The following is a 19,817-nucleotide window of genomic DNA, read 5'->3' as shown; positions in this document are numbered from 1 at the left end:
TCTTAGGATGTGAGAAACCAATTCAGAAGGAATGAGACGAATTATGAAACATCTGAGCGGAGTGAAGATTTTATCATTCGGTTTTGATGTTGATGAAGAAACAACGCAGAAGTCTGAAAAGCAGAGATACAAGTATTAGTGAAGAAGAAATTACAACTCCTATTAATGTTAACAAAGAATTTGATGAAATTTTAAAGAAAAGGAAAATTTCCCTGTTGATCTTTACAATCTATTAAATGATATTTTCCAATAAATAAATGGATGTGAAAGAAAGAGCAAGAAGATTTATGGAACATCAAGAGTTGGTTTCAAAAGTTGTAAAACAACAGGAAGACAAAGAAGAAACGCAGACAGAAACTAACGGGTGAAGAAGCATTTGAAAGAAAACAAGAGAATTTTTAACTACTTTTAAAAACTTCCCAAGAAAAAAAAATTATAGATGTTTCACAGTTCCCACATTAGAATATTCTCTGAAAAAACTTCAAATGTTGAAAGATTTCAGTCAAATGACGGAGGAAGAATTAGGGCATATAGGAGCTTTTGATGATGAAGGATTATTTCAACAACTGGAAGAGATTAATCAACCCCCTGATTATATTGTGAATGCTCTTCAAAACAATGAATATTCAGCGGATTCAAAAACCAAAGCAGGACTCATTCCAACATAACAACCAGCAATATTTCATCTTGTTCAAGAAAAGGTATTGATATTTAATGATGAATTAAAGTTCTTGGGTTCTGCTCAACCCCCTGTTAAACTAACTCCGAGATTAATGTTTCTTCTCACAAAAGATGGAAGACAAGGTTCAACTGTGAGGGATGAATCAAAGTATATTGATAAACCATTGGAGATGAAAAATAAGGATGACAGAGTATATATTGATCTGCTGAACACTTAATTATAGGGTTTGTATTTCTGGTAAAATTAGGAAAAATGAGAAGGAGAAACATTATTCAGGCTTTAAGTATCCTTGGTTCAGGTCTTAGTTTTCTTCCAAATGACCCATCGCAATGAGTTAATAGGCTTATTGTTGTTCGGTAGTAAGAAGGCTGGAAATAATTGTTTTAATGAAGCATCAGCCATTTTAGACCAGTTGATGAACATGAAAATAATTAATAAATCTCACTATAAAGACTTTATCTCATTACATAAGATGAGAAGCACAATCCTGTGTTTTAATTTCACAACAAGTGACCACATCTTCATTCCCATACCCACTACAACTTGACCCAACAAAAGAATGAGGCATCTTTATTTTCCATGGAAACTTATAATACCTTATTTAATATTACTGATAAAAATAACAAGTTTAGTTATTATCCCAGAAGTGGATACAAAGCGATAACAGTCTCACCCGGAGCATTGGGATTTCTCAAATATATTCTGAAATTGCTCATCTTATGAAAGAACAGGGTGATGAACCAAAAAATATTGTTATAGATATTCAAAAACATACTTCAAAATCAACGATTAAACTTAAAAATAACGACCAGGTTGATTTCACAATTGATAATTAATTTAGAGAGTTATTGGGTTTCTGCTCAAAAAAGATTGAAACGAATGGGATGTTTTACCGTGAAAATGTCATTCAAATATCCTCAGGAATAAATTCGGTATTAATTCACTGTGATTTCATTGATGGTGCTTATAATTATGGAATAAAAACAAATACAATATTTTCATTCAGTGCATACTCAACCCCAATTGGTTATAAATTCAATATGGAACCCAAAAATTTGGTTTTTCTCCATCAGGAAAAAATACACAGAGTAAATTTTAGGATAACCTACCAAGATAATCATATGATTTCTTTTAATAGGGAAGTTATATCCATCAGAATTCACCTACGTGAAGTTTTCCAATAAATAAATACGATGGTAATTGTGAGGAAACACGAGTTGGGAAAATTTAAAATAATTAGAGGATGGGATGCTGTTGAGACGTAGTTGGTGGTGGTTGTGGTGGTAGTAATGGCGGCTGGTCCAAAATAAAGATAGTAAAAGAAAAACGGCTATCTAAAAGGGTCGCAGCCCGAATGAATGACATTTATTCCCTCTAAACAACGGGTTTGGGCCTAACTACACATATACTTACAGAGATATCTCACCTACGGGACCTGAATGGTGGTTTGCGAATTTCGTCAACCACAACACTACCCCCTCCCCTTTTTACAGACTCGTCCCGAGTCATCAAATTTTCGTGTGCCATCATGTGTAGTTTTCCCCTAGTACATTTTACCTACGGATCCCTGAGTGCGACATTCATGGTATTCGTGTCCCCAAAATAAATAACCTGAGGGCTGCGTAACTACCTAAACAAACTCACTCACACGGACGACTTAAATAAAATTGCCGGCGCTAGGACAGACATGCCGGGGGCGCACTCATATTTACAGTACATCTTAACCTTAACTTACAAATTTTACACTAAACCATGGCCCAGGATCAATGGAATCTGCAAAAAGAAAGCAGTTAGCAGGGAGCCAGGCTGCTCGCATGCAGTCTCTGGCTCAAACAATGCAGGTGACAGGGAACGTGGCCAGCTGCTCACACGCAGTCCAAGGCCTTCCCTTTTGAACTGAACGCAGTGAACCACAACGGTGCATGGGCTGCACAAACGCAGTCTCCGTGCCAGCTCAAGTGGCACACGCAATGAACACAACGAATGGATGCATGAATGGTTTGAACTGAACGCAGTGAACCACAACGGTGCATGGGCTGCACAGACGTAGCCTCCGTGCCAGCTCAAGTGGCACACGCAATGAGCACAACGAATGGATGGATGGACACAAACATGGTGCACGGGCCGCCACTGCAGGCCCGTGTTGTAGCTGCCAACAGGGCAGTTCTCACAGCTTGCAAACTGTCGCCTTGATCCTGGCGCACATGGAAATGAACAGGGGGGGGGGGCAAAGCAAAATTGAACGGGCCTGGTGAACAGGGGCAGTGGGCATGGCAAAGGCGAGCAGGCAACACAGCCTGCAGAATAAGGCCGCTGCAGGCAAACACAGCCGGCAGATGAACTGGCCGGCACAGGCCTTGCAGAAAACAGCTGCAGACGATCCGGCCGGTACAGGCCTTGCAGCACAGCAGCTGCAGCCGATCCAGCCGGCACAGGCCTTGCAGCAAAACAACAGCTGCCGATGAAGCTGGCCAGCCTTCGCCGTTCAGTGGAGGTTGGTGGAGGGAGTGCGGTGGTGCTGGCCACTCGGAAGGCGGGCTCGGACCTACCCTACGGTCTCCCTCCCAACCTATCGCCTTTGCCTGTCACTGTCTATACCCACTCCCTTAATTTGTCAAACCCCAATTTAGCCCCAACTTTTTTTTTGTTGTTTTTATTTTTACTTCCCCACTATAATTCGTCCCCGAACCCCCTTTACTGTCCTTGTTCGGCTAACCTATCCTCTCACCGAGCCTACTCCCAACCCCTACGTTCCCTTCCCGGAGGGGAACAAGGGAGAGCTAGCGTCCTGTGTCGAGGCCCAATCCAAGCCTCAGAATGGCCTCCCCAGAGTTCAGCGATCTAACCCAAAGTGGGTCCAGCGGCCCACAACGAGAGCGAGGGGATGGATGGTGCGGAGGGGTACACTTCCTAATCTACCCTATCCATTTAACTGTTAAACTACCCCGGGGCTTTCAACAAGCGCCTCTCGCTTAAACTATTGGTTCTATAAACCCAGATTCCCGTCGCCTGTGTTAGTGTCCTTACAATTTCGGGCCTCGCCCCACCCAATTTTCTTCCCGTGCCCTCACACGGTCTCATGGCTGGGACGCGTGGCTCCCCTTGGCAGGCACGACCCTCTGCCGATCTCCAGCTATGGCACCCCCGGGCACGACCCTGCCTCCGAGCCTACGAGCTCCCTAAACACCGGGGAGTGCCCCCCATGGCACCTCCCCTGAAACGCACACGTGGCAGGCTGGCTTCCCGGGCCCCTACGTTCCCTTCCCGGGCTGGCTTCCCGGGCCCCTTTCCGAGGGTCACCCGTGCCCACAACACTGCCCACGCGGCTAATGGCGCCCCGGGCCCCCGCACCAAGCAGACGCACTCGTGCCCACTACGCTATCCCGGCCCCCCATGGGCCCTTGGCCTACTACGGCCGACTAGCCTGGTGCCCGGGGTACCCACTCAGCGATACTCACCTTTCGCAGCCACGCTCCCAGCCCGTCAACAGGGCTCCTGCACCCCTCCAAACGGGTTTCGAGCCTACATTCACACCAACAACAAAACGACCTCCATTTTTCAATTTAACTAACCCCCTAACTCACTCTACACTGACCCCGGGGTCCCTTGGGTGGGAGTCACTCCTCCCCCCAATCACTCATCGCACCATGCATTCCCCATTCGCTCCACTCACACAGACCCACTGGCCTCACTCACTCACCAAGCACATGCTTCCACTTCACTCACCAACTCTCCAACACACACCGCTGAACTCTGCCATCCTTCTAACTACATCCCCTAACTAACTCGTGCTCCCACGTCGTCCCTTAAACTACAGCACGTTCCATTTAACACTACGTCGCTAAACTACATCCCCTCTACACATTCACAAGTCTGTCACTGTCTCCAAATCTCTAAAATAACTTTCCCAACCTAAATCTCGCTACAATCCCTCTAACTAATCCATTCCACGGGCCCCATGAGGACTTACCCCTGCCCCATGGAGCCGGTCTAGCTAAGCTAACCCTTCCCCCTAACTAGTTTCCATCCACCCCTTGCCTGGGAATCCTGTGCACCCGAAAGAGAGGCTTGCTTTTTTTTTTTTTTTTTTTTTTTTTTTTTACATGCACAGCACCAGCACCAGCAGCTCGGCTCAATGCTGCCTTCAACTATGACCTCTGAGGATTACGGCAGCATAAAGCCTTCCTTCCATAAATCTGAGGAATAAAAGAAGCCTTCCTAATTTTCTCCATACAACGAATGTCTCAGTCGAACTGGCGTGAGGAAAATAGTGCAAATTTCCCAGGTATTACCGGGTACTTCAGCAAGTATATTATATACATATATTATATGAGGCCCCGTGAAGAGGAGTGATGTAAACGACATTTTTTAATGATGTGATGATGATAGGCTCGGATGATAGGGTAAGGGTTAAAATAGTGCGATATGGCATTAACTCCAAAAGGGCCAGTGTCCCTTGCATCACTCCTCGCGCGGCGCCTCGTATACATATATATGAAAAACGCACGTGCACACACACACACACACACACACACACACACACACACACACACACACACACACACACACACACACACACCTCAAGCTTGGGTTTGAATCTCGACCAGATAGAAACCGTCATTACTGGTTTTTCACATGCAAGCAATATCATAGTGTCATGGCAGATTTCATCTCAGCTGAATGTTAAATTGGGTATCCGACCCGCAAACATCAGTTGGTGGATATTAACAATTTCAGTGTCCTCTTGGGAAGAGGCGGCGAGTCATCACTGGCTCCTGAATAAATTCCTGCTCTCACCTTCAGGAGGCACAACCATGTGCTACATACAAAAGAAAAAGCCACAGTCCTCATTATTTCCAAGTATATAACTTATGGACCAAAAGCATCACCTTGCTCATAAGTACATTTAATCTCTTGTGAAGTACTCTTAAAACCACAACATTTACACATTGGGCACATGTGTTTGTGTATACAAGCATGTTAGGTTAGTTTAGGTGTGGGAGCATGCACCGGTGCAGTGCGTCGCTGTATCCACGAACCTCAATCTGGCGAACCCCAGACAGATGACTAGCCCATCCCCATCTGCTCGAGACACCGATCAACCTGCTGCAACCACGAGGCATGCGGTCATCCTGTTGGCCTTCACTCACGAGGCTCCCTCGCTGAGAGAATCTGGTGATCAGGATCAGCATCAGGAAATGAAGCCACGTGTCCACACAGCGGCAGCTGAAACTCACGGACGATAAGGGTAACAAATTTCATTTGAGTCTCTCAGAAACCGCTCCTGAGACACAAAGTCTGACCAGGGATATCCAAGGATTCTCCGAAGAGACCTGGTGCCGAATGAGTTGTCTTCATCTCATATTCTTTGTCAAAGTCCAAGTCTCACATCCATAGAGCAAGACTGGAAGCACCAAGGACCTGAAGACTCGGACTTTTGTCCTCTTGCATCGGTACCGACAGCACAACACCCCATGATCCAGTGAATCCACAGGCTCAACCCAGACGTCTGCTGACCTGCGGAGACATGAACACCACTACCAAGGGAAGTGAAGCTCTCCATGATGTCACCATCCTAACCACAAAGGCACAGACAAGAGGTCAGCATCCAAGATGTCATTGAAAGTCTGGATATTTGTTTTGACCCATGAAACCCATCGTCCCAGCGGCTCAGATTCCTCATCCAGTGCCTCGAGGGCCCCTACAAGGACATCCAGTGTGTCCACAAAGATGACTGCATCATCTGCGAAATCAAGGTCAGAGATCTTGACATTCCCAAGCGATGCACCACAGCTTGAGCTGTCCGACATTTCTCCAGAATCCAGTCCATGCAAGAGTTAAATGTGGGGCCAATGCACACCCCCTGACAAACTCCAGTAACAACTCAAAATAAAAGTCAGAGATGGAACCACGACACCTCACAGCACTGTCTGTAGCAAAGTATACTTCAGAAATCAGATCGATCAACTTTGGTGGCACCCCGCAAAGACCAAGAATCCTCCAGAGGGCATCCCGATTCACTGAAACAAATGCTTTGCAGAGATCAGCATAGGCTGCAAGTCACCCCTGCTGAAACTCTCATCTGCATTTTATGAGGACCCAAAGAGCAAGGACAAGGTGTAAGGGATGACATTCCAGGCACCCCTCCAAAGGGACCGCCTCAGGTTAACCCGAGGTGACCACCGTCTGGTGGACGACACCTTAGCACCACTCTGACACACACTATCACAATATACAAACATGTGCATTACATAAAATGCAGTATCTGTAAATATTGATACCACCAATGTATTCGTAAATGTGCATGATCAAATACAGCATTGGAGCCGTGTGCGTGTGTGCGTGTGTGCGTGTGTGTGTTGATACACGTCCAGGGAGCTGCAATTTACGGACTCATTCACAGCTCATCGGCCTGTGGAAAGAAGTCTCATTTGAGTAAAGCTACGTTTTTGCCAGAATCTTGATCTCATCCCTTGCAGGTGAAGCGATTTGTTCAATATATTCTCAACACAGCAATCTCGTAGACAAAGGCCACATTGCTCCAGTGCGAGCAACGCAAACTCTCGTTCTTTGGGCATAGGTTTGAGAATTGGATGTGAATGTTTACGCTGCAGGTCATAATCCGCATTTATAGAGGTCACGGTGGAATGCATCCAAGTTGATTTTGATAGACATACATAGTTGCAAGAATTGCTACCCTGTGCTCGCCATAATCAGTCAGCCTGTCAAATGAAATATAGGCAATTCAAACATAGTTGCACTCTGGTAATTCTATGTTTCGCCACAAGCATCATATGATCACTACATTGTCTGGTCCTTTCGTGAACGCAGGCACGTGCAAGAACATCAAAATCTTTAACACACCTACAGAAATAAAACACTCATTTGCCTTGTATATGCAAATAGTTATCAGCATGACAAAACCATGCAGTGGTTAAAATTCATCTTTCCGTACCTAATTTTAACGATAGTTTTCCCCCACAATTTACACATTGCTTCACTGAAGAAGAGGAAATGTCATCTGACCATAAGCAATAAGCCAAGTTAGAGGACACAAATTAGTTGAGAAACATGATTGCAGGTACAACTTGGTAATGGCAATTCTTTGTCCCCATTGAGCATCATTTCACAAAAGCATGTTTTACAAAATAGAGAAAATTCTTCGGAGCCGTTTATTTCCACACATCTGCAACATATTGTTTAACAAGTATTGAAAGTGTAAAGAATCTCAAAAGAGGTTGCCAGAAATATGCTTCTCCTCCGTCATTAGGCGTTTCAGCATAGAGAATGGCTTCTTGTGGAAAGAGCGTCCCAGCAGGGGCCTACAGGACAAGAAGTGCACACATCATGAAACAGACATCACAGATTATTTTTTTGAAACATTTTGCCGTTTTTATTTTTTAGAACAGAAAACCCTCATACAGCATGGGTTTTCACAACACGGATTTATTTACATGCATGGAAATAAATGCAATGCTCATTTTCCAAACATGCAAAAAACTTGATTACACACAGGTTCAAACATGGTGCTGTGACCAAATCAATGAAGAGGTGTCGTCTCCCACCATCTTCTGCCACCTGTGCTGTTTTCAGTTTGCATAACACCACAGGTCAAGTGAGCCTGTATCCAGATTTCTTTAAATCCACATTATTTAGCCACATACTGCACCCATAAATACAGCTTGGCACTGAAACATCGAGCCTCTCCAAGTGGTCGTGGATTGTTTTCATTCAAGTGAATGCACCAATCTTTCAAGTAAGGATAAGATCTGCGTGAGTGTGAACGCTTCCACTCTGTCAGTGCAAAGGCCTCTCAAATTCCTAAAAGATATCCTCCAAATTGAAAACATGGAGACGTTATCACGTGTGGCCAATACGAGAGAAAGCCTGTACCAATAAGAATACGTGATCGCCAGCGAAGGTTCAAGAAGTGCTTGCCGATAATCCCCCACCTCAAACAATTAACGCCCACCCAACAAATATATTGTTGCGGATTCGCGCCCGCCGGCGTGCGAACGGCCACGTAACTCGAATCGCGGCACGTCGCCCACCGGACGGACAATCCAGTCGTGACCCTCTCGGACTAACGCCGGGAACCAGTCACGGGTGGACCTTTCGGTCTCACCGCGATCGAGCCAATCAGCCCCCGCGTGGGATAGGGTTGCTCGCCAAATTCGAACTACCTAAGTACCCACGCGGAGGGTAGACCGGGCGATCGCACCTCGCCGCAGGTCGACTTCGGACACGGGCCACTTAAGCGACCCGTTCCGTACTATCAGAATAACCGAGCGGTGTTATCGTCGACCTCGACGGTTCGATTAATTATCGGGCGTACTCAGCCCACTACCAACCCTTTACGTGAAGCAAGATGGGGGTTCAATGGGGAAAAAGACGAAGCGAAGCGGGAAACAGTTCAACAATAAAGCACATTTATTCTCCGCACACGGGAAGCACACAAATACAATTCCACCAAATGCACACAAAAAGAAAACACAATTCCATTTACACAAAAAGCAAACATAAAAGTGAAAACACAGTGCAGAGCTAATACCGACTACCGAGCACACGGCAACACCAGACGGCGCCGACAACACATACCCAAAACCAAGGAAAAGAAATACCCTCAAGAATGAGGTAGGCCTGGGGCCGAGACCTGGTCGGGCCTACCCGTCTGGTGATGAGACGCGGAGCGGCGATGGCCCCGCAACCCGCGGGCCTCGTGGACAGTGCCTGGCAGGGGGGGGGGAACGGGGCCCCCTTGGTCGGACTATCTCAGCGCGCGGGGAATGAGGGGGGGGGTTGCTGATGCTCGGGGTATAGAGGATCTTTATTATGTGCGACGAGCGTCTCCACCTCGGCCAGGTCGCGCTGCCGGCCTCCCTCGGGCGCGCAGCTCCTTGCACGACGCGAGCACCCTTCGTCCGACTCGCCGCCCCTCCACAGCTCGTCCCCTCCGTTCCGACTCCAACGCACACGACGAGCAGCTCCACCGCCCGCGAAGTCTTCACTCTCTGTTCCGACTCCTTCGCCTCGTTCCGACTCCTTCGCCTCCGTTCTGCTGACTTTCGCTCCGACTTTTACGACTCCTTTGACTGACGAACACCGTCCTTTTATCCCCCCGTAACTTCGCCTTTGACCCCCTCCCTTTGACCTTTCAACTCGCTCCCCATTGGCCCGAGAAAAAGTGGGCGTGAAGGCTTTTTGATCCACAAATTTGCATATATCGATCGCCCTGGGGGCGGCCACCTCGCCCCTCGCTCACCGATTGGACGGCAAAAAGTGGGCGTGTGTCGTTTTGGATCCGTTTTTGAAGCAGAAAATCCGTGATTTTGTACACGCTGTTCAACGTGCGCCCTACACGAGTCCAGCATCGGTGCCCATGAGTGGCGCGAGATGACGGTGATGCGATGGTGGCGAGTTGTGACGGTAAAGGTCATGGCGGTTGTGGTGAAGCGGCGTTGTGGTTGGTGGTTGTTGTTGTGGTTGTGATGGTGGCGATTGGTCCAAAATAAAGATAGTAAAAGAAAAACGGCTATCCTAAAGAGTCGCAGCACGTATAAATGACATGTATTCCCACTAGACAACGGGTTTGGGCCTAACTACACATGCACTTACCGAGATACCTCACCTAAGGGACCTGAATGGTGGTTTGCGAATCTGGTAACCACAACACTACCCCTTCCCTTTTACAGACTCGTCCCGAGTCGTCAAATTTTCGTGTGCCATCATGTGTAGTTTTCCCCTAGTACACTTTACCTACGGATCCCTGAGTGCGACATTCATGGTATTCGTGTCCCCAAAATAAATAACCTGAGGGCTGCGTAACTACCTAAACAAACTCACTCACACGGACGACTTAAATAAAATTGCCGGCGCTAAGACAAACATGCCGGGGGCGCACTCATATGTACAGTACATCTTAACCTTAACTTACAAATTTTACACTAAACCATGGCCCAGGATCATCGAACTCTGCAAAAAGAAAGCAGTTAGCAGGGAGCCAGGCTGCCCGCATGCAGTCTCTGGCTCAAAACAATGCAGGTGACAGGGAACGTGGCTGGCTGCTCACACGCAGTCCAAGGCCTTCCCTTTTGAACTGAACGCAGTGAACCACAACGGTGCTTGGGCTGCACAACGCAGTCTCCGTGCCAGCTCAAGTGGCACACGCAATGAGCACAACGAATGGATGCATGAACGGTTTGAACTGAATGCAGTGAACGCAAACACGGTGCACGGGCCGCCACTGCAGGCCCGTGTTGTAGCTGCCAACAGGGCAGTTCTCGCAGCTTGCAAACTGTTGCTTTGATCCTGGCGCACATGGAAATGAACAGGGGGGGGGGCAAAGCAAAAATTGAACGGGGCTGGTGAACATGGGCAGTGGGCATGGCATGGCAAAGGTGCAGGCAACACACAGCCCGCAGAAGAAGGCCGCTGCCGGCAAACACAGCCCGCAGATGTACTGGCCGGCACAGGCCTTGAAGAAAACAGCCAGCAGATGAACTGGCCGGCACAGGCCTTGGAAGAAAAACAGCCAGCAGATGAACTGGCCGGCACAGGCCTTGCAGCACAACAACAGCTGCCGATGAAGTTAGCCGGCCTCTGCCTTTGCAGCAAAACACGGCCAGCCGATGAAGTTGGCCAGCCTTTGCCGTTCAGTGGAGGTTGGTGGAGGGTGCGGTGGTGCTGGCCACTCGGAAGGCGGGCTCGGACCTACCTACCTGTCTCCCTCCCAACCTATCGCCTTTGCCTGTCACTGTACATACCCACTCCCTTAATTTGTGAAAAACCAATTTAGCCCCCACTTATTTTTTTTGTTGCTTTTATTTTTACTTTCCCACTATAAATCGTCCCCCTAACCCCCTTTATCGTCCTTGTTCGGCTAACCTATCCTGTCACCTAGCCTACTCCCAACCCCTACGTTCCCTTCCCGGAGGGGAACAAGGGAGAGCTAACGTCCTGTGTCGAGGCCCAACTCAAGCTCAGAATGGCCTCCCCAGAGTTCGGCGATCTATAACCCAAAGTGGGTCCAGCGGCCCACAACGACAGCGAGGGATGGATGGTGCGGAGGGGTACATCTCCTAATCCACCCTAACCATTTAACTGTTAAACTACCCCGGGGCTTTCAACAAGCGCCTCTCGCTAAACTATTGGTTCTAACAACCCAGATTCCCGTCGCCTGTGTTGGTGTCCTCACAATTTCGGGCCTCGCCCCCAATTTTCGCTCCGTGCCCTCACACGGTCTCCTGGCTGGGACACGTGGCTCCCTTTGGCAGGCACGACCTCTGCCGATCTCCCGCTATGGCACCCCCGGGCACTACACTGCCTCCGAGCCTACCAGCTCCCTAACACCGGGAGTGCCCCCATGGCACCTCCCCTGAAACGCACACGTGGCAGGCTGGCTTCCCGGGCCCCTTTCCGAGGGTCACCCATGCCCACAACACTGCCCACGCGGCTAATGGGCGCCCGGGCCCCCGCACCAAGCAGGCGCACCCGTGCCCACTACGCTATCCCGGCCCCCCATGGGCCCTTGGCCTACCACGGCCGACTAGCCTGGTGCCCGGGGTACCCACTCAGCGATACTCACCTTTCGCAGCCACGCTCCCAAGCCCGTCAACAGGGCTCCTGCACCCCTCCAAATGGGTCCCGAGCCTACTTTCCCACCAACAATAAAAACGACCTCCATTTTTCAATTTGACTAACCCCCTAACTCACTTTATACTGACCCGGGGTCACTTGGGCGGGAGTCACTCCTCCCCCAATCACTCATCGCACCATGCATTCCCCATTCGCTCCACTCACACAGACCCGCTGGCCTCACTCACTCAACAAGTACTCACCTCACAACCCACAACTCTTCAACACACTCACCGCTGAACTCTGCCATCCTTCTAACTACCTCCCCTAACTAACTCGTGCTCCCACGTCGTCCCTTAAACTAGTTGCACATTCCTTTTAACACTACGTAGCTAAACTACGTCAACTCTACACATCCAAAGTCTGTCACTGTCTCAAATAAATCATTTTATTTCAATTTCCCAACCTAAAGCTCACTAAATCCCTCTACCTAATCCATTCCACGGACTCCATGAGGACTTACCCCTGCCCCATGAAGTCGGTCCAGCTAAGCTAACCCTTCCCCCTAACTAGTTTCCATCCTGTGCCCAGGTAAGGGGGTCTTTCACCCCTTGCCCAGGAATCCTGTACACCCGAAAGTGAGGCTTGTTTTTCCCTTTTTTTTTTTCATGCCCAGCACCTGCGCGGCAACTCAGAGCTCGCGCACTTTGCACCTGCCCGTGACGTCATGCAGCTGCACGTGTTCCTCGTCCCTCCTTGGACGGGACCATCCGGCAGAGATACCCCTCCTGCCGGATTCCAACCCCACGTGCAGCCATGACGTCACCGTGCGCATAAAAAAAAAAACACAAGCCACACGTCTCGAGGGGTTCCCCACGCGAACACATGTGCTTTGCCCGTTGGAGCTTAACACACACGATCGCGTGGAGAACCCGTCCGGTCCAAATCCATTTACCTGCCTAACTTTGTCCGTCCGCGGGATCGGCAAATCCACCGCGTGCGTTTCCGGACCGGGACTTCACTCTCGCAAGCGAGCACGTGGTGGTCTCGTGCGTTGCACAGCACGAACCGCGTGCTCACTGCTGGGCGAACCCGGCACGGTCCGCGAAACAACTACAGCCGCTACTCGGCTTTCGTTCCTCCCATGTCGCCGTCGTCGTCTCCATTCAACCCACGCACACCTGCGTGTTACGACGCACACAGTCCACACCATCACATTCACACGGGGAGACGCGGCTGCGTGCTCCCGCATGCCAACCGACATCTCCCTCTCATACCGCTCTCTCACACACACGGTCTCCCTGGCACACAGCGACCTTGCACACGGCCGTTCACTCACGCGTGCCTCACTACTCACACAAACCATACTACTCACACGTGGTGCTCCATTCACTCGCGCGGGGGCAATCACCCGCGGTGCCTCACCCACACACGCGAGGGCACTCAACCGCTGTGCCTCATCCACACACCGTGCCTCACTCATACACGCGGGGGCACTCACCCACGGTGCCTCACTCACACTGGCCGTTTCACTCACACACACGGCCTCTTCCACACACGGTTCCTCATCCACACACGGTGCCTCATCCAAACACGGCGTGCTGGGAAGCACGCACTCCAGCACCATCGCCACCACACCACTAACACACGGGGTCGCTTCCACACACGGGGACGCACTCACGCCTTGCACCACACACACAGGGACAACCACACTGGGGATTCGTGTCCCCACAAGGGTCTCCGGGGCCTCTATACCCCCCAAGCTCTCCAAGCACCTGTCCACAGCACTCGTCCCCTCAACCTCGCAAAGCACGACCGAACTCACCTGGTCGTGACTCGCCTCAAGGGGGCATACTCCCTCCCCTCGTTCCTGGAGGAGGCCATCCAGGTGCTCGCACTGGGTCTCTACCCAGTCCGCCAGCTCACCCTCACTATCCTCCACTACCTCCGTGTGTGTGTGTGCGTCACTTACCCCGTCCTCACCGTGCAGTCTCTCCTCTATCGTTCCCTTCCCGGCTACCGTTACTGCCAACTCTTCACCCTTTACCTCCCTTGTCTCCACTATTATTTCCGTTGTCACGGCCTTCATGCCCGCCTGCAGGCATCGGCCCATGTTCTGCGTCGCACCCCACAGTTCTTTCATTTGCTTGTTCATGTCTTTCATTTCGTTTTTTATTTCCGCATTCATTTGTGCCAGCATGGTGAATAGCTGGGCCATGTCGGATGCACTCAAGTGAGCCGTTTCGGCAGGGGTTGGGGAAGGGTCTTGGTGGAGAGGGGGGGGGAGGTGTCATACACCGCGGCCGCTGCCGCACCCACCTCGGGCCCTGGGTTCAGTTGGGCGAGTCCGTGTTCCTGCACAATCAACATTTCCTGCTCGGGGATTCCATCCTGGGCCATGGACTCTACATTATTACACATATACATTTCTAATACCCCCGGCTCCCGCTCGCCTTGAGACGCCATCTTGCTTCTCGTGAAGGGTTAATTTAACTCGCTCGTAATTTGGAGGGAATCGGGGGTCGCTTCTCTCACCCCTGGACCGATTCCCGTAAATTTAGCCGGAGACAGGAGAGCCCGTTTTCCTGTTCTCCGATACCAGTGCCGCGAGGAGGGCGATGAATTTGTATCCCACTCCTGACACCAGTGTTGCGGTCTTCGCGCCCGCCGGCGTGCGAACGGCCACGTAACTCGAATCGCGGCACGTCGCCCACCGGACGGACAATCCAGTCGTGACCCTCTCGGACTAACGCCGGGAACCAGTCACGGGTGGACCTTTCGGTCTCACCGCGATCGAGCCAATCAGCCCCCGCGTGGGATAGGGTTGCTCGCCAAATTCGAACTACCTAAGTACCCACGCGGAGGGTAGACCGGGCGATCGCACCTCGCCGCAGGTCGACTTCGGACACGGGCCACTTAAGCGACCCGTTCCGTACTATCAGAATAACCGAGCGGTGTTATCGTCGACCTCGACGGTTCGGTTAATTATCGGGCGTACTCAGCCCACTACCAACCCTTTACGTGAAGCAAGATGGGGGTTCAATGGGGAAAAAGACGAAGCGAAGCGGGAAACAGTTCAACAATAAAGCACATTTATTCTCCGCACACGGGAAACACACAAATACAATTCCACCAAATGCACACAAAAAAGAAAACACAATTCCATTTACACAAAAAGCAAACATAAAAGTGAAAACACAGTGCAGAGCTAATACCGACTACCGAGCACACGGCAACACTTATACAATTCTACTTCACAGACGGCGCCGACAACACATACCCAAAACCAAGGAAAAGAAATACCCTCAAGAATGAGGTAGGCCTGGGGCCGAGACCTGGTCGGGCCTACCCGTCTGGTGATGAGACGCGGAGCGGCGATGGCCCCGCAACCCGCGGGCCTCGTGGACAGTGCCTGGCAGGGGGGTGGGAACGGGGCCCCCTTGGTCGCACTATCTCAGCGCGGGAGGAAACAGGAGGGGGGGTTGCTGATGCTCGGGGTATAGAGGATCTTTATTATGTGCGACGAGCGTCTCCACCTCGGCCAGGTCGCGCTGCCGGCCTCCCTCGGGCGCGCAGCTCCTTGCACGACGCGAGCACCCTTCGTCCGACTCGCCGCCCCTCCACAGCTCGTCCCCTCCGTTCCGACTCCAACGCACACGACGAGCAGCTCCACCGCCCGCGAAGTCTTGACTCTCTGTTCCGACTCCTTCGCCTCGTTCCGACTCCTTCGCCTCCGTTCTGCTGACTCTTTCGCTCCGACTTTTACGACTCCTTTGACTGACGAACACCGTCCTTTTATCCCCCCGTAACTTCGCCTTTGACCCCCTCTCCTTGACCTTTCAACTCGCTCACCATTGGCCCGAGCAAAAGTGGGCTTGAAGGCTTTTTGATCCACAAATTTGCATATATCGATCGCCCTGGGGGCGGGGCCAATTCGCCCCTCGCTCACCGATTGGACGGCAAAAAGTGGGCGTGTGTCGTTTTGGATCCGTTTTTGAAGCAGAAAATCCGTGATTTTGTACACGCTGTTCAACGTGCGCCCTACACGAGTCCAGCATCGGTGCCCATGAGTGGCGCGAGATGACGGTGATGCGATGGTGGCGAGTTGTGACGGTAAAGGTCATGGCGGTTGTGGTGAAGCGGCGTTGTGGTTGGTGGTTGTTGTTGTGGTTGTGATGGTGGCGATTGGTCCAAAATAAAGATAGTAAAAGAAAAACGGCTATCCTAAAGAGTCGCAGCACGTATAAATGACATGTATTCCCACTAGACAACGGGTTTGGGCCTAACTACACATGCACTTACCGAGATACCTCACCTAAGGGACCTGAATGGTGGTTTGCGAATCTGGTAACCACAACAATATATTAATGCAATTCTCCCGACTTGGACCAATGTCATGATGATGACCTCATCACGACGGCGTCAGATTGCATTTGGCTCTCACAAGTGCAATCTGCCACACAGACACTGGTACATCCACCAATCACAACCAGGAAAAATTATTGATGTTTTTAAGCAGTCAGGGAAAGTATTCATGCAATTCTCCTGACCACGACCCTCATCACAACGGTGTCATGCCTGCCAACCCTGAAGGGCATCCAGCAGTTCATGTGAGGCAAAATCAGTGGGGCATCAAGTGGCTATGTTTATGTGTGTGATGTGTATATATATATATATATATATATATATATATATATATATATATATATATATATATATATATATATATATATATATATATATATATATTTTGTTACGGTTGTGGAAATTCACAGATCACCATTCGGGTTCCCCGAAGATCAGTTATGTCGATAAGTGTTTGTCGAGGTTAGATTTCCCCACGGATGTATAACACGATTTATTCGTTTGCCGGGCTGTGAATCTTGAGCTAGTGTTCTTCTTTTAAACAATCATCTCCTCACCACCTTCTCCACAATTGCCATCATCTCCTCACCACCTTCTCCACAACCGCCATCATCTCCTCACCACCTTCTCCACAACCGCCATCATCTCCTCACCACCTTCTCCATAACCACCAACATCTCCACAAACAACAACCTCTCTACAACCACACCACATCCACCAAAACGCCAACAAACTCCACAACCACGCCATCTCCACCACAATGCCACAAAGTTTTTACAACCACGGCATCTCGACAACCAAAAAGAACTCAACAACTCCCGCCCCAATATTCTGGGACGAAAACAGGATTGACGGTTGGGGCGAGTCCCTCAGAACGGGTAAACAAAAGTGACGGTTACAAAAAGTACGCTCCGAAGAAAAACAACTCAATCACTCCTAGGATTTTTCCCCCACGCGCCGAGAAAGGAGGGCGGATGCCCCGGACCCGAGAAAAGGGCCGCGTTGGAACGCCGAGAGAGAGTGGGTGAGTGGAGTCGAGTGGAGAGTTGGTGGGGTCAAGTAGAGTTCGGGTCTGGAGACTAGACTCGGGAGACGAGAGTCAAGAGTCGGGAGACGGCCGTGGAAAGTCGGCCGCGCTGCTTGGCCCTGGAACAACCAAGCCGCCGTTACAACAGCTGCTGCGTTGACAGAGACATACGGAGGGTCGCTGACCAAAAGACCCATCGAGTCGCCTCAAGGGCGACAAAGGTAACCTGCCCGGCCGCACGGAGCTCCCTCGGTCATCCCAGCTCCGAGGAACATTAAAGGCTTACGAGCCCAGTTCTATATCTCTTTTCTGGGGTTTTTGCATGAAAGTCTGTGGCGCCTTGTCCGTAAGTAGAATTGTTGTAAGTGCATGTACGTAATAAATAGATATCGGCTGTAGGTTTTTGCTTGTGTCATGTCCCATCCCCCCCATTCATTGCATACGTGTGAAAATAAATGTCCCCATTATTGAAATTCCACCTGCTCGCTGCGTCCTTTCCTGCCATAATTGCGTTCAGAATAAATAGCTGGCTGATTAATAGCCGATAAAATGTACATCTGGTCCGACGGGGCTTGGCGATATTAAAAATAAATAAATAAATAAATAAAATCGCTCTGCAATCGCAAACGGAACGAGCTGCTTAAAGCGGCTCGTTTTCGTGCAGGCTCCATTCAGGTGTAAATCCCCGGCATTTCTGTCTGCGCGAATAATTAGGTACATCCACAATTCGGCAATCGACCCTGTAGCGCGTGGACAGAAGAGTTGGCTGGTTCATGGTGTGGTTAATAACACCCGTAGCTGGGTTTCGGCGTTGATCCGAAAAGCTGCAACTGGATTGCTCGTTCGGTGGGCGCGCACGGCCGCAATTTAGCTAAAGGCGGTCGCCCGCACGCCGAACGGGCGAAAATCCACAACACTGTTGTCATGACGTGGGATTCAAATTCATCCTTCTCCAAACTAAATTAACAGAACCGGATCAAGGGTGTGCGAGGCGACCCTCCGTTTCCATTAAATTCCGAGCGTTGAAATTTTTTATTACCGATACGCAAAATGGCAGCTCAAGGCGAGCAGGGACAGGAGGAATTAGAAATAGATTTCGAATTAAACGAATCTATGGCTCAGCACGAGATCACCATGCAGGACTCAGTTATGCAGGTTGACTATTCCCCGCAAATAAATGCAGAGCCCGAAGGGGGCGCGGGGACGGCCGCGGTGTACGACACCCCCCCCCCTCCTCCGTCAAATTCCCTCCCCAGTCCCCGGCGGATCCACGCCCGACCAAAGCGAATCGGTTTCGTCAGGGTCGCTTGGCATAAACCTTTTGGTGGAGATGATCAGACGAGCAATGAGTGGGGATTTACAAACAAATGCGCATGAAATGAAGAACGAAATGAATACAAATGCGCAAGAAATGAATGCGAATATTCAAGCGATGAAGGAAAACAAATGAAAATGTGTGCAAAATTGATGCGATGAGGGACAACATGGATGTGAACATGCAGGCATTCGAGCGATATGCGATGCGAGCGATATGCAAACACAGCGGGGTGAAATTCAGAGCACGGGGCTGAATCTCCAGGCAAGGCAAGAGGCATTAAAGAAGGAATTGGAGGAAGCAAAAGGCAAAATGGCGAAGGAGATCGGCACGATACGAGAGGAGGTGAACGAATTGAAAGGGAGTGTAAAAGGTGTGTGGTCCACGATGGAGGTGGGAAAGAAGGACATGACAGGCAGTGAAATAAATTTTAAAAAGGACAAGAGGCACTAAAGAAGGAATTGGAGGAAGCGAAAGGTAAAATGTCAAAAGAGATCGGCACTGTTCGGGGAGAAATGAACGAGTTGAAAGGGAGTGTAGAAGGTGTATGGGCCGCTGTGAAGGAGAGTAAGGAGACATGACAAATAAAATAATCACGGTTGGGCGGAAGGTAGACAAGTTGGGACAAGGGATGAAAAAAAGTAAAGGAAGGACAAGACCAACTGAGGCGGGAAACAAAGGAATTGGAGGCCGTAAAGAAGGAGTGTAAAACGAGACACGAAGAGATGACGGAGATGGTTAAGGAAATGGGACGGAAGGCCGAGACAGAGTAGCAGGAAATGGGAGTAAGACTGGACAGATATATAAAAGAGACAGAAGACGAATTTAGACTGGCAAAGAGTGAGTTAGTAGTG

At 49.9% G+C, this 19,817-nt stretch overlaps 2 protein-coding genes across 3 annotated transcripts in view; both read right to left on the bottom strand.

The window, feature by feature from the left end:
• Positions 1 to 19,817, bottom strand: part of LOC147021988 (uncharacterized) — a 159,149-nt gene that overhangs the window by 52,319 nt on the left and 87,013 nt on the right. The gene's annotated exons all lie outside the window — the stretch shown is intronic.
• The window catches only part of RMP24 (ribonuclease MRP subunit p24), a 47,688-nt gene continuing 35,711 nt past the window's right edge, over positions 7,841 to 19,817 (bottom strand). The window contains exon 6 of the mRNA XM_085892494.1: positions 7,841 to 8,004. Coding sequence (XP_085748620.1) covers positions 7,911 to 8,004 — 94 coding nt within the window. The 3' untranslated portion in view covers positions 7,841 to 7,910. The remainder of the gene's footprint in view (positions 8,005 to 19,817) is intronic.

The sequence above is a fragment of the Eptatretus burgeri genome, chromosome 8 (genome assembly GCF_056783735.1).
Source record: "Eptatretus burgeri isolate ZD-2024b chromosome 8, Ebu_testis_v1, whole genome shotgun sequence".
In the NCBI taxonomy this organism is placed as follows: Eukaryota; Metazoa; Chordata; class Myxini; order Myxiniformes; family Myxinidae; genus Eptatretus; species Eptatretus burgeri.
Note: the sequence above shows the minus strand (reverse complement) of the source record. Positions and strands in the feature narration are given on the sequence as shown.